The sequence below is a fragment of the Dermacentor andersoni genome, chromosome 2 (genome assembly GCF_023375885.2).
Source record: "Dermacentor andersoni chromosome 2, qqDerAnde1_hic_scaffold, whole genome shotgun sequence".
In the NCBI taxonomy this organism is placed as follows: Eukaryota; Metazoa; Arthropoda; class Arachnida; order Ixodida; family Ixodidae; genus Dermacentor; species Dermacentor andersoni.
Window position 1 is genome coordinate 93797175 of NC_092815.1, and position 15068 is coordinate 93812242.

The 15068-nt window shown below is 39.7% G+C and overlaps 1 protein-coding gene across 2 annotated transcripts in view; it reads right to left on the reverse strand.

The window, feature by feature from the left end:
* The window catches only part of LOC126541629 (protein PRRC1-like), a 31377-nt gene that overhangs the window by 15496 nt on the left and 813 nt on the right, over positions 1-15068 (reverse strand). Inside the window, exons 3-7 of one of the 2 annotated variants that reach the window (XM_050188475.3) lie at positions 11500-11836; positions 9044-9085; positions 3898-4039; positions 1448-1502; positions 532-805 (exon numbers count right to left, since the gene is read on the reverse strand). In XM_050188475.3, the coding sequence (XP_050044432.1) occupies positions 532-805; positions 1448-1502; positions 3898-4039; positions 9044-9085; positions 11500-11836 (850 nt within the window). The remainder of the gene's footprint in view (positions 1-531; positions 806-1447; positions 1503-3897; positions 4040-9043; positions 9086-11499; positions 11837-15068) is intronic. The other variant, XM_050188476.3, reaches the window with a different exon arrangement.

Below are 15068 nucleotides of genomic sequence, written 5' to 3' on the forward strand. Positions count from 1 at the left end.
GTAAGACCAGACCTTTGTATATGCACTTTTCAACATTTGTGGCATAAGCTGAGTGCTTAACTTATAAAAACCGAAACCAATGCTGATTGAAGCCAAAGTCAATAATCATACATGTTCACTGATGTTAAGCACTTAGAATCTGGAAGTCAAAACCACTTGGGAGAAGAAGCCTAAAGTACAGTAAGAAACCTAGCATGCGTTACATTCTGTGATCACCTATGACTCATTCGCCATTCTAAGCATAAAAACGTAAAAACTAATCTTGTGTCTCTACACTCTTAAATATGCTAATAGTAAATTCATAAGAGTCTGCATATGTCTGCAAGCAAATAAGCAGTCTTGCTTACATTTCCATTATTGATGGCAAAAGAAATGAATGCAAAATTGCAGCACACACACACAGGGATATCATTTGACAAACATACATGCAAGTAAGTTATTTTTTGTGTTAATACCATGAAAGTATCATGGCCAATGAAAGTGAGCTGTGTTCATAACAGATCATGATGTCAGTATGTACTACACACATACCTATCTGACGTAAGCTCCACAATGAAGCTTTCCACAGCTAAGATGGGCTGGGCAGCAGACACACGGCCTGTTTGTTGGAGTGATGTGATCCTGTCCTCGGCCGCTTGCAGACCAGCTGCAAATCCAACAGGCTGGGGTGCCATGTTAGATGGAGGCATGGTAACACCTGTAACTGTAGCTCTTCCAAAAATCTTCTGAAACGCCTCGCGGACAGGACCAATGATGCGGATCTCATCATGCGAGGCAACAAGGATGTCAATGTCTCCACCAGAATCTGTTGTTGAAGATAAAAGGTCAAGAAGGAAACATAGCAAAGCCGCATGGTTGAAATTCTGCAGGGTCTGGGTTACAGCACAAAAATCCAATAGAACATTTAGCAGGCTTCTTTGAATAACGTAAGAAGCTTAAGCAACGCATATCCATTTTATTTTATTTTTTCCTGCAAAAGCTTTGATAGTTTGTTCTCAGTACATTCTTTTTGCAGTTTAACACTGTCTAAATTTTTGGCTTAGGGTATATGTCTCTACACAGGTGATAAAGTTCTCATGACATCCCATGACACCTTTCATTGCTACGACAAGAACTTTGCTTTCATGTGCCAGGTGGTCTCTCCACTCAACAGCTGGCCTCCGTTTACCAATTTAAACATGCCAATGTGAGATTGCAAAACATACTGAAAGGGAAAACACTGCATTTTACGAAGTTTGTGGACATGGACGCAGAAACAAACCACAGCTACACATAGTGCATTAAAGTCTTGGTGTCATCCCATCCTGTTCCTGGAGTTCGTGAAAAAGCAGCGAATGTTTTATAGAGATTAACTACCACATAATCTCGCTTCTTATTTAGCTATTAGTGATATCCTGCAAGAAATATACACAAAAGCTCATAAGGTGCATTCAAAGCAGGCACTCACAAATGAATTCTTTCATTCCTGGGTCCAAGGTTGTTATCATAGAGTCAACAGAGTTCTGAAATAAACGAATGTTCCAATTTATAAACTTAAACCTAGGTGTTTAACCTGTGACAGTATAACATTCCCAGCACAACAGAGTTTCAGAACTTGCATGTACACAACATCACAAAAAATCAATAAGCCAGTTTCACTAAGCATTATGGTATGTAAGACATACACGTGTAAATAAGATCAAAAACATCTTGTCTTGTTATATATACAAATTATTACCAATCTTGACTCCACAATTTAATATCTCCTTCCATCCAGCCCTGTACATTCAAAATCATATGGTTCTTGTTCTGCTTAGTCACTATCTGTTTCCAAATCCCTGTAATGGCCAGTATATGATAGATATTATGGCACATAGACAGACAGACAGTAATAAACAACAGAAAGGCCTTTCTACTCATATTTTGGTTTCCGACCATGAAGTCAAGCACTTCAAACAGGCTTTATATGGAGAACATAGAATAGCATATGATGTGCCGCGAATTGCAAAACTGGGTATTTAACGCTACCACAATAGTACAGTATATACAGCTTAGATGAGAGGGAGTATGCTAAAATGCAATGTATAGGTGACAGAAGCTGCATTATGCTCATTTCTGTAGGGCACTTATGGCCCACTATGCAAGAAACCAGCAGTTAAAGGCATGTCCTGCCAAAACAAAATATATTGCTTTGTGCAGTTAGAAGCTGTCAGCTCTGCATATGCAATGTCTTTTCTCAACACATGTTTTCCTACACAGATAGCAAGAAAAATTTCTAGGACTGTAAGATTCCTGAACCAAACTATGTTACCATGGAAGCTGCAGCTACTGGGTGCCATAAAAACAGTGAAAGTAGTCCCAAATATGTTTACAAATATACGGTAGTGAACTGTGTATTCACCATGAAAGAAAAGTACATTTCAGTGCATCTCGACAAGAGACACGCAGCAGATTTCGATGACAAATGCAGCCTAGAATCACTGGCCCAAATGGCAAATACAACCAACCGCAGCATCTAAACTTTCAGATGCCATAAAGGTCTCGCAAAACAACACATGTGTCACCAAGAGCTAATTTCAGTTTGGCAATGAACGCACCCCACAACTCAGTTGTGCGTGAGCAAGTGCCCTTAGCGGAAAAGGTCAGTGTATGAAACGGGGATAACAGCCAAGAAAAGGTAGTTGCTTTACAACGAGAGAAAGAGTTAAAGAAATTCATTCAGTGTATTAAAGGAATGATGTGCTTGGCAGCATATATTTGCCGTGGTAGGAATACTTAGCAAGTAGTATTTGTCTCGTTGCATAATCCGATAGAGAACAGAGCCGGTGACGAGCACGGCTGCAGTTGCAGTGGTAATATAGATGGCTGTATGCACTCCCCAATTCTACTCACTTCTATTTCTTGTCTTTCATCATTAACAAAAGTTTTAAAAATCTCCTGAGCTACACAACACAAATATACTCATTGAGCTGCATCACTTGCAGAGATAAACGTTACTTACACTGGAAATTAAAGTGCATCATTGGCTAATTAACAAAATTTCACTAACAAACCTTTCAACTGATTAGTTTAGCACACATATTACAATATTACGAATTGAAGCCAGTGATTTCACAAGGCACACCCACTTGGAACGAATATTGAAACTAGCACCAGTTTTGAGATAAGGGATGTCAAACTTGTGGTAAAAATGCACTGTTGTTCCACTTATTTATTTACCAAAACATCATTTTATACACTGAAGTCCGAAAATTACTGGAACACCAATGCATTTCGTCATGAACTTTGGGAACACCATACTTAGAAATTCATGTCATCTTCCGAATTCGTTCCACGTGGACATGACTATTGAAGTCGCCGGCTACAATAAATAAATTCTTGAGGGAGGGCTTTATCTGTCGCAGTCAATTAGAGAATGGACCCCAGACAAAAAGTTACAAAATGTAGCTTTTTAGCTAATTTATTAAACTAACTTTAACTAATTCGTCTAAGCTAATTAGTATGAAATTTAATTAGTAAAGCTTTGCAAATAGTCAAGCATTTCTTTTAATTTCTTGTGCAGAAAATGTCCGCCTGTGAGAGTAATCTTAGTAATCTAGCTCAAGAAGTAGCAATATGCTGTATACCACAGGCAATTTTTTTTAATTCTGTAAATTAAAAAAAAAGCCCCGTATGTGTGCTGTCCTGCGTTGAGCCATGTTCAGTAATGACGTAGCAGAAGTCTGTGGAAGACCTGAAGAAAACTGCCTCTACAGGAAAAGCAGCAAAAATGATGCTAAGTCGTAGTTCATAATTCAGCAAACTTGTGTTGTAATGTTGGTGTAATGAAGCCTGACACATGTTATAAGTGCACATACAACCAACCAAGAGAGTGCATATAGTTTACACTTCAAACAAGTTAAACCCCAAACAACCTACCTTAGCTTTCTCTGCCACCTTGTTCAGGAAATCGTTGCCCTTAAACCAGCCCCAGACACCAACAGTGCCAGATGACGACTGTGGAAGGTTCTGGTCGTAGTCTGCAGGCAGGGAGACTGAGAAGGACTGATCACCCGAACCACTGCAAATACAAAGAAACAGCACCAGCACAGCGTTCTCGTATTTCACACTACATCTCCTATCTATAGAAAGCTTGCAAAGGAATGCCACTAAGACATTTCTTTTTCATTCATTTTAAGGCAAGGCATTACTGTCCTCTTCCTATGTGCATGCATACATTACACATTTACCACGCACAGACACGCTTGCAAATGATGCTGCATAACACCATGTAGGATGACAGTCAGATTGCCAAATATGCCAGGTGTGTGGGTAGTACCCCAACACTTCTCATTTATATTGAGACAGCCCACAAAGCCTTTAATCACGCCAGCGCTCACCCATTCTTATGTCCCACTTTCACACTATGTCCCACATTCATACTCTTGCTCTGGGTCTAGCTGACCATCTAGCCCCCAGAGCTCCACCAAACCACAGTGCTCATTTCTCGACAGACATCAATTACATCGAAGGGGCTAGTGTGTCCCATGGCCTATCTTGTATGGCCACTGTGACCATACGAGATAGCCCATGAAAGGACTGAGACTATTAGCCATTATAATAAGGCCCCCCCTCCTTTCCCCCTCTTTTTCTCTCTCTCTGATTCTTGACCACTTATATGCACAGGTTAGCTCTCCTTCTTAGTTTACAGAGCATAACTTTACACCATAGTCTGCTGCTTCACAAAAGCCTCATCATAAGCAGTACTACAATGGAAAGTTTCAAGATGCTGGCATGTCACGTTATGCCCTAGCAACATGAACTGCATGACTAATCCAGGCTGCACTAGGAAAGCCAACTGTTGCATGAACTCTGCAAACGCACTAATCTCAAATGAGATAGCGGGAAGTTGCAAAAGAGCTAGCCAAGTCGCTCAGAGTTTGATTTACTAAAGAAAATGGTGACAGTTATTTTGAAAGAAAACAACGGCTTAACAGCACTCGATAAAGAACCATAAATGTATCATATGAGAACTAGCATGGACATCAGGACAACTTCGTGCGGACAAATGCAAGTTGACATCAAGAGTTAAAAACAGAAAAATAATGGCAGGGTCAGACCCTTTGCAGCCTTGAGCCATTTACAATGATATGTCGTTAACTTGAAGAAATTGTGTTCACTTTTTGCTTCTCTCACTGCTTTTGCACGAACTCCATCTTCACTCTAGCATTTTCAGAGCTCTGACTCACCCTCATATAGCTTCTGTACAAGCTCTGCTTTCCCCTAGCTTTCATTTAATCCACCTCTGTCATTTCATTACACCAGTTAGATATAATTCAGAGTTTCGACTTTCCATTTTAAATTTTATCTCTATATGTCTTCCTGTTCATCCGTAAAGAGTGCTCAAGGTAGGCAAAATGAGTGTCACATTATGGTATGTTTGTTGCTACTTTGCACTGTTACTAGTACTGTTACTAAGCCACAGAAACTGCAGGCTTACAATATCTTCTAAGATCCTTTTGTAGCCCTCCTTCAGCAGTGTGTTACCGTTCTGGATGTTGGAGGAACATTTTGCCTTCATCCCTTTTTCAGCATCTTTTTTGCTGATTTGATTTGATCCTGGAGATTCTCTTCATTTGCCTTTCTTCCAGGTACATCAGATTCACCCTAGTTTCACTCCTGTTTTACGCTCACTTCTGGTCACTGCTGTAGCTGCTTGCAGGTGACCTTTATTGTTTTGAGCAATTCTTGGCTTAGTGGAACTGCCACACTTACAAGGCCAAGGACAATGCAACTCACATTATTTTTTTTCTCAACTCTCCATAAAGTGGAAGGTTCATAACAGGAAACACTAACGTGCCACCACATATTGGCTACAAAGAAGCAGAAGCGCAAGCTGCTTTCATTTTCGTAATCATTGGCCCCCACACCTCCAACAGGAGCCTTTGAAGGTGACCTGTCACAATTAATTTATTTATTGTTCATCTTATTTATAGATACTGCAATCACCAAAGGTGATTTTAGCAGGGTGGTACAACAGTCATACATCAATGGCAAGCATGCTGCAAAAACAAATTGGGCTCATGCTAACAACAAGAAACTCACAATGGTTACATATCACGCTACAAAACATTGTGGTATGCACAGGCACAGCAAATTCTTCACACCACTGAGAGAGAAAATTAACATACATTAATCGTAGTAAGCAATACAATAACAGCATATAGCTGCGTAACTATAGTATAAAATAAATACGGTATATGCTACAGTCCTTCAAGACTGCAGTACAGTAACTTAGTTATTTATTTATTTATTTATTTATTTATTTATTTATTTATTTATCTGTCTGTCTGTCTGTCTGTCTGTCTGTCTGTCTGTCTGTCTGTCTGTCTGTCTGTCTGTCTGTCTGTCTGTCTGTCTGTCTGTCTGTCTGTCTGTCTGTGTCTGTCTGTCTGTCTGTCTGCCTGTCTGTCTGTCTGTCTGTCTATAGATACTGCGATCTTTGACAAGATCTTAGCATGGTGGGAACATACAAGTACATTCATATAAACATACAGTTCAAGCAATCATGCCGATGCTTGAATTCAACATGGCAAAACGACAAAATGCATGAAGAAAGGAGGAAATAAAGTATGTGCGGTAGAGTCATGAATGCAGGTGCGCCTGAAAACGGGATAAAAAATGTTGTGTAACGACGTCATCAGGAAGTTTATTCCAATCAACTATTGTTCTTGTGAAATAAGAGTACTTGAAGCAGCTGTTGTGCGGTGTTAACGGGGTCACTGCTAGGGAGTGTTTATGACAAGTAGCATAACCAGTTAAAGGTGTTAAGATGTGTGAGGTATCAATATGGTAGTGGCCATTCATTAGCTGAAAAAAGAATTTTAATCGGGAAACACGATTTTGTTCTGTAATAGAAGAGAAGCCACTACGTTTAAGGAGATCTGTTATAGAAGTTTGACCGTAAGAATTGTAGATGAATCGGACAGCTTTCTTTTGAATTCTTTATAATTTTTCAATACTATTTGTTTTTGTGTAGGAGTCCCAAATGATTATTGCATATTCTAAAGTAGGACGAACTATTGTACTATATGCCAGGAGGCGGACAGCTGGTGCGGAGAATTTTAGCGACCGTCTGAGGGTGAACAATTTGCAAAGACAATTAGCCATTACAGTGTCAGTATGTTTTGACCAGGAAAGATTGTGGGATATGTGTATACCGAGATATTTGTGGTACATGAAAACTAAAGACACAATAGAGGAATATATAGTTTACAAACTTGGTTTAGTACAGACGATTTCAGAGTACCAAATATTCATAAAAATGCAGTTCATTAAAAGAAATGTAATTACAGGCTTCTAGATAGGAAGAAAAAGCCAATAATGATTGTGCTGTCACTGTATTACTGCTGAGCCAATTCCAGTCTACTATTGTATGTGGAAAAAGAGTACTTGAATGTACTGTTGCATGTGCGGAATAGAGTGATTGTTAAGTTATGCCTCTGTCCTATGGCTATCCTGTAGAGAACGAAAATATTTTAGTTATAGCAATCTTAAAACATCTATTGATCAACTGATACAAAAACTTTCGTCTGGAGCAGCAATTTTTTTTTTCTAAAGGCTGAAGATTGGCATTCTTTAACAAATCTGTCACTGATGCCCTGGAGAAATTATTAAAGACACATCACACAGCTATTCTTTGTACTTTTTCTAGCTCATTAATGTTACTTCTGGTGAAAGGGTCCCAAATTATTACGGCATAGTCCAAAATTGGTTGTAAAATAGATTTGTAAGCCAAAAGTCAGACAGAAGGAACCGATAACTTAAGAGCTCACTTCAGAAAAAAAAATTCTTGTGGTTAGCATTTGCGACAACATAATTAATATGCTTATTTCAACTAAGATCACTCAATATCGAAAGACCTAAGTATTTATATTTAGTACTTCAGATAGTATCACATTTTGGATGCCATATTGAAAGTGCAGTGGTTCTATCTGCTGAGTTACTTTAAAATACTGTTCTGTCATGATTGATCATAATTTGCCATTTTTCGCACCACAAGGTAACATTCTCCAAAGCTTGATTTACCAGCAAATGGTCGTAGTTGCTATGAATATCTGAGTATAAAACACAATCATCTGTATCTAGTTTAATTTAACCTTTATATTAGCACCAAAATGAGACTTTTTTAGCAGCATGTACAGCAAGATTTGGTCTTTGTGGCAGTCTGGAACAAATGCAGCAGTTCTGCGACAGCAGCTAGGACAAAAAATATGCGCAGTTTTGTGCGTGTACATGCTTCGTAAAGATATGCAATGAAATCACGAAAGTGCTATCCTTCAGTGGTGTTATTGACACTAGGCCACGATAGCATACTCTGTTCTTCTTCAGTACAGTTCTTTATCGCATCTTCGTGTAGGTCGATGATCCTAGCTCATCTGCAAATGTGTAGCCGGAGCACAGATAGCAGGTTAAGCACACAGTGCAGTCTACTGTTAAAGAAAACACATCAGCATAGAGCACATGCAAGTTCTTTCCCTCTGGCAAGTGTAGAGTGTTCGTGGAATGAAATGAATGAATTTGGGGCTAACTAACATACATGCTTTCGCTTCAACAGCCTGCAGTTTGTGTAACATTGACCTAATCTTGGCTCACGCACTTAAATCAGAATCCACATCACCATTAGTAACCAGATTCGTAGTGATGTGACACGGTACTCTCCAGTAATTGCACATATGGAGTGTTCTACTTAAAGTTTTCCTGTTGTGTCTAATCCCGTGAGCACTGTACAATTGCTCAGCTTTGCAGCAGATGACCTGTAGTTGGTAACACTGGCACATTCCTACACAGCTGTGCAATGCTTTGACATAGATTCTGCCGGTACTGGCAGCCAGAGGGCCAGCAAAGTGAGAGCCACACATTAGGGTGTTCCCTTTACTCGTGGACTGCACCGCATGTTAGCTGAACGTTAGGAGCTGAAATGTTGCTGCAACACCAATGAGGCATTGAAGCACACCCTCTGTACAGGTCCAAAGAAATAAAATTTCATCATAGTTGTTATCGTCATGGCAGAAGAAGCACTTACGATTTTGCAGGGTAGAAGTAGTTAGGTTGACTTGCGTAATACCTGAAACAAGATGCAGGCATGCTAACAGTGCTAGTCAATAAAAACAAGCAGAACATCAGCGCACATGCTGTGGTGTTAGCCAGCCATGAGGTGGAGCAGCACAGCAGGAAATGTACTAGTCATTTATACTGGAACACGCCATTCAGACAAGAATGTAATGAAGTGTTCCAGTCAGGCAACCAAAAACTTGCATGCCTCGTTCATCAAAGCATGCATTAACAATTCATATAAAAGCACATTAACAAGTGAAAAAGTGTTTTACATGCATTATTTAAATGGCAAAGCCATGCAATGGTCACGCAAGCTGCTATTGTTCAGCTGAAGCGTTAGCCATAAGCAAGAAAGGCAGTTGTCGAGAAGAATGCTGCATTCTTGCAACATCAGACAATGCAAAGCATAAAAGAAAATACATTACTTCAGTAGATTGAGACAAGGGTGTACCATAACAAAAATTTCTTCAAACAAGTTTTGTTCTGCGCCATGACGTCTCAACAACGCAGACGATGCCAGATCTGGCATATTGAGAAGACCTTAGTATCAAATTAAAATATTTTATAAAGTTTTATCAAACGGCATACACATTTGCTGATCGAGTGTCATTCTATTATCTGAAAGAAGTGTGCTAGAATTTCTACTAGAAAAACAGTATGTGTCAATATCATGACAGCAAGAAACAAATGGTAAAATCGAGCCTTGCTGCGTCTCATCTGATGTAAAAATCGAAGTACTATGAATGTTTTGTTGTTATTTAGTGAGATGGTGTTTGTCTTGACACTGCTAAGCCTAATGAAACATGCTTCCCTTTCTGTAAGTGACAACGGGCGCTGCCACAATTGGCATCTTAAGAAGGCAAAGAAACAAAAAACTCGGCCTCAGTAGAGTTTGGATGCTACAGTGTGGATCAAAGGTCTACTGCCACCAACCGATTTCTTGAACACAGATTGTCCAAATGATCAAACAGTAAAAAAATAAAAAATAAATAAAAGAAAGATTATCATTAGGGTTTACGATTATTTGGCTTGTAAACATATATGTACATACACACTGACAATGATAAAAAAAGAAGGAAGGAGCAGGCTGGCAAGTGCCACATGAAGAGGCACAATAGCTGCCTACTCTTCAGGAAGTGAAGAGGACAATAACATTAACTATGGAAGTTACGAAGAGGGGAAGGAAAGAAAAAAATAAGGTGACAGATCTTGTCATTTTGTTTTTGAAAGCAATGACAAACAAGTGAGCACAGCAGTAGGAACAGAAAGAAAGAGTTTCAAGAAGAAAAGCAATTCCAATGTTCTTTTACGATACCAGTAGCTTGGAAAGCTCTCTTACACATTTTGCTCTTTAAGACAGACTTTGCTTTCTTAAGAAACTGCGTTTTATGTATTGAAGCACAAAAGTAACTGGAACGCCAATGCATGTTGTCGGACACTTTGAAAATTAATATCTCAAAACTGGGGCTGTCCAGAGAATTCATTTCAAGTGGATACGCCATGCCAACTCAGTGGCTATAATTCGTAGATTGAAATAAGTGGCATAAAGTAATTGATTAAATAGTTCATTAGTGTAATTAAGTTAATTATTCAATTGAAGATTTTGGTTTCTCGTAAAAGTAATGGCCACCCCATCGAGCAATTTATATCAAGGGTTATCTGCCAAAGGCAATCTAAAAAATTTGGCACAGCTAAAAAAAAGCACCTGTATATTAGTCAAACTTGCAGCACAGGTCCAATCAGAAATGTTTCAACGTGCATAAGACACACTTTAAATATAAATATTTTCATTAGTGCTTTGGCTTTTGTTGCACTATCTTGGCGTGCCCAAATGTGCACACACCATTAGAAGGGGATATGACGACTACTGATGTGAGTACACAAGTGGCAAGCTTCCTGATTACTTGTGGCATGGCGCCAAGTCAAGAAAGATCTTCACAAGCACAAATGGTTTCCAGCAGAACACGCTGAATCAGACAGAAAGGGATGACGACACATGCTGGCGTGTCGTCACTATTCTGATCTTCACAACGGTTGGCAGGCAAACTGCACCCGAAAGAAGTAGCCTTGCCAATGAAAGCAAGGGTACTCGCATACCTGCCAACATGTGAACTTTGAAAATGGTGAAAATCTTCCAGGCACTACAAAGAAGATTAAAGTTTAGTTTGCCCTGAGAACACACCTTTGGAGGGATACACATGCACTTTATTAATGACAATCTACCTTTTACATTTAGACGCAGCACACAGGCAGCAGTGAGAGATGTGTATTTAACCTTCATAGCATTGCCTGCTATGTAGGAGTATATGAGTATGAGCCACAAAACGCAGTATCGCAGCAGTGTGCCGACACAGTATGACCAATGACTACAGTCAGACCTAGTAGGGGGCTGGACTGCGTAGAACAACACAAGCTCTAGCTTACTGTTGTGGCGGTGGTTGAGATTGGTGCTGGGCTCCCATTTGTGGTGGTTGATAGGCAGGCTGCAGGGGTGGCGGAAACTGAGATGCATAAGCTCCAGGTGCTGGGGCTGCCACTGCTGCTGCTGCCGTCACACCCTGCGGCGGGTGCATGCCACCTGGAGAATAGGCACTTGTCACCTGGGTGTGCTGGAATGGCGATGGCCGCAGAGGTGCCTGGCTCTGGGTCAGCGTCTGCGGGGGCATTGCTGGCTGGAAAGATGTTGGCACTGTCGTGACAACTGGAGGGCTTGACGGCGTCATCTGCTGTGTCCTCTCCATGCTTCCTGCTGCACTGTCATCTGGATGGCAGGGCCGTGCAAAAAGTGCATGTCCCCTTCAGGCACTGTGTCTATAATTATACAAGCCAAGATAATGCTCCAGATTTACACTTTATATGTGTTGCATACATTATAAGACAATTCTGATTACTCTTCTGCTTCAAAAGTTCCCTAATATGTACAAAATGTGCTAGAAAAAAACTGCTGGTAGACAAACATTTGGGTGGTTGCTGGTTTTGCCAGTATGTTGTTGTTTTGAAGGTTCTGTTCTTCCATTGTTTTAATAGTAGTGTATAACAAGCAAATTTGTGGTATAATTATGCAGTGCTTGTGAAACTGTTGAATTTGTGATTTTGTTCCTGTATCTGAACTGTTCTTCAGAGTGTTGGTATAGAGCCTGTATAGTTATATGGTTTTAATTATGATGCACATGCAATAAGATATTGTTGTGAAGATGTTGGTTTATTTACACAATGAAACGAGATGTTAAGACAAAGCTTTCAACTGAACAGGGTTAACTGTAACCAGAAAGTGTTATATTCCAGCATTCATTATATTTTTCAAGCATGCTTGCGAATTTGTATTTCACTCATAATTGAGTGGCGATTTTTCAAGCAGCAAAACATTGTTCAGTTCCAGTTTGGAGACAAAAAGAAATGGTTTGCGAACTGATTAAGGATAGTACACTAGATCCTCAACCTCTCATATGTTCTTGTTGCAGGAGATGGCGTACCCACATTTTCATAAACTAGTGTATGTGTTTTTATTGGAAACAATCAACGATAACAACACTGGTGCTTGGGAAATGGGAGTTGATGTTTTATGTGGTTTAAAATACATAAATTTAATGCTACATAGCTACAGCAAACATAGGTATATGCTTCCTCTAGATGCAACATGAAATGCCTGCTTTAATGTGTGTCACAGTGAACACACGGAATATAGTACATATGAACCAGTGAAACTAAAATAAAGGCATATGTAACGATGATGCACACAATATATATCATTCTGTGGTGAAGCTTGCATTCTTAGTGTTCAGTATTTCGTGCATCTTTACTAAATAATGTTTGTCCTAATATGATTTATGTGGTGTATAATAAGTGCACAAACTCGGGTACTAATATTCTATACATCAACAAATCCAGTGGTGATGACTTAATCAGCAAGTGCCCATGGGTTGCAGAGAGAAGCAACATGGAAATGGTTGCACTGCAAGTAGCTACCATTCCATAGCCGATTGAAGTATGGTTTCTTTGGCGTAGTCTAGACAGGCTCAACACATGAGCATGCTCTGCTGCGTTACATAATGCATTTCGGAAAGCCTTGTCTAACTTCGATTATCAAATGTATCTTGCCATATGTGCACATGTATGCATGTAAGACATAGCAGGTGCTGAAAGTGCAGCAACAATTCCACAAAACAATGTACACACTTAATTTTCTGATCCCTTCAGGTACTTAAAACTTGGTTTCCAGTAAGCTGTCTGCAGCGTTACAGGAGAATGAAATACCTAAAGGTACCACATCACCTTAAACCTAGAAAATTCCAGAATATAATCCACCCCTCTACCCCGCCTTTGTCATTTTCTCAGAATAGAAAAGGATGAACAACTGTAGCACCCCTTGCTGTTACAGAACATGGACAGTAAGCGTAAGAGCTAGTGCTGGGGTGAAGTCTTAAAAGAAATTGCAGCATCGCAAATAAGAAGGGGACTAAAACATTTACTTGTGGCGAAGCTTTGTCCGAATAACCATCGCAAATAGACTCAGTGAAGTAAAAGCAATTGTTACAGGTTGTCGATAGTAACACCAGTGACTGCAGATGAATACTTTGAAAACTAATAAACCTTAAGTGCAAGCGAGACAACAGTGACATGACAGTGACGTGTCTGTCCTGTTGTCACTGTTGTTTTTCTTGCACTTCTAGTTTATTAGTCATAGAGTAACGACCAGCCCACTCTCAAGTAATGGTGAAGGTGAGCTGTTTTATGTCTTCTCTGCAATACTTCCAAGTTTGCAATGACTCTTATAGGCCAACTGCAACAAAATTTTTGACTGCATACAAAGCCTAGTTTAAGATACTGTACTATCGGCGTCAAATGAAATGTAAATAGCAGAGTGCATGGCCTAAGTACAACTGAAGGTACAGTGCATGACGTCCAGTCATCATCACTAACAGGCAAGCCCATCCGGTTTGAGAGCACTGTGCAATGATACCCCCCCCAAACTGCAACATTTTTGTTTCTTTCTGGTTCTCTTTTACTTGAAAGCACGAAAAGAAACATCAAAGGAAACAGAAAGTAAAATAATGCAGTATGGGACAAGTATTATCACACAGTTCGGCGAAACCATATGTGCTATTGGCATCAAATGAAATGTGAACAGTGGTACCCGTGATACAATTTGCACCGTCATCTTTTCTTGCTTTTACTTTTTAACAAATTATCACTTAGAGATAATGCAGTGGCACAACCTAGGCATAAGGTTTTCTTCAGGGTAATGAACAGTTTCTTATTAATATTATTCTGAAATAAAGAATTGTAGCAACAGTATTAATTCAAGAGGCTGTAATTGAAGACACAATTGAAGCATGCATATCATAATATCATATACTCCAGATCTTATGACATAAGTATTTCTTATTTATGATGCATGTTCTACTTGAATTGGGCCAAGTCACTTCAATTGTCTGAATCCATGCATGCAACTTCCGGGACACTGTAGTTAGGGCACTTATTTTCACATATGTTTCCTTGCATTTGGAATACCGTGGCTTGTTAAACGCATGCAGGGATTCGTTCATGCAAATGAGTATCCACCGTTCTTTCTACATCTTGCTATCTCCTGTTCTTCAACATATGCGACTGATATTTACAGAGCACCAAGACAGCCATACTCAAAGCTTGCCTTCACAATGAAGTAGCATGCGATAGGGGTATAAACGGTTTAGACGTCAGGTTACCAAGGCCTATACTCATGCAAACAGCTAGAGCTGCGCTTTAAGAACAACTGTTTATAGGCTGAATTTTTGCTGCAAGAACGTGAATACAGAAGAGTAAGGCGGTCGTAAGTTGTAATGAATTCTACGAAAATTCATACGCGTAAATTGAGGCCAACCGTACGACGTTAGGTCACCAACTTAAGTAATTCACGGACAATAGTTGTTAGCTGCATGAAGTGCATAACGGAAAAGAATGTCTTTAAATTCCGAAAGTGTACGATGTCTGTCGTTTGAGTAGGTTTGTCCGCT